Here is a 614-nt window from a genome sequence, read left to right on the forward strand (position 1 = left end):
AAAACCCCGTTGCACGGTGTTCAGCCTTTTTTGGACCCCCATCTTTTCCACGGTGGGTGCCCACGCTGCCGATGCATACATAATAGTCGGTTCGATAACAGCTACATAAATAGTCCTAATAATATCTGGGCTAAGTCCCCAACCAACTCTGGCTGCCCTAGCCAAGAGTTTATACCGGGCGATTGCCTTTTGGCATACCGTCCCGACGTGGGCGTTGAAAGTAAGGCCGCTGTCAATTGTAAGGCCCAGTATTTTAATATGTGAAAAATATTTAATTTCCACACTCCCCATAGCGAGCCGTGGCACGTCATATTTTAACCTCCTCGTCGAAAGGAGGGCACAAGTTTTGTGTGGTGCAAAATTTAATTTGTTATCTTTACCCCATTCGTGTATTACATTTAGGACACGGTTCGCTTTTCCTTCTATTTCAAGGGCCGTATCACCCTCAAAGACCAACACAATGTCGTCGGCGAACGCCTGACAGAATACTCCCATCTCCTCTAACATCCATAGCAGAGGGTCCAGCAAGAGGTTCCACAGGATTGGTCCACCTATGGATCCCTGCACGCACCCCTTGCTGGTCCCCCTACTCACTTCCACGCCCGCATATCTAA

General features: G+C 48.5%; 1 protein-coding gene across 1 annotated transcript in view; it reads right to left on the reverse strand.

Moving 5' to 3' along the window:
- Nucleotides 1–372, reverse strand: part of LOC149482570 (uncharacterized) — a 1,858-nt gene extending 1,486 nt beyond the window's left edge. Inside the window, exon 1 of the mRNA XM_089704200.1 lies at nucleotides 1–372. This exon is cut by the window's left edge and continues 1,486 nt beyond it. Coding sequence (XP_089560326.1) covers nucleotides 1–291 — 291 coding nt within the window. The 5' untranslated portion in view covers nucleotides 292–372.
- Between the last annotated feature and the right edge of the window lie 242 nt (nucleotides 373–614).

Source organism: Colias philodice, chromosome 15 (genome assembly GCF_061535455.1).
Source record: "Colias philodice isolate Cphi_HAF_F1 chromosome 15, ilColPhil1 Martin Lab GWU primary, whole genome shotgun sequence".
Classification (NCBI taxonomy): Eukaryota; Metazoa; Arthropoda; class Insecta; order Lepidoptera; family Pieridae; genus Colias; species Colias philodice.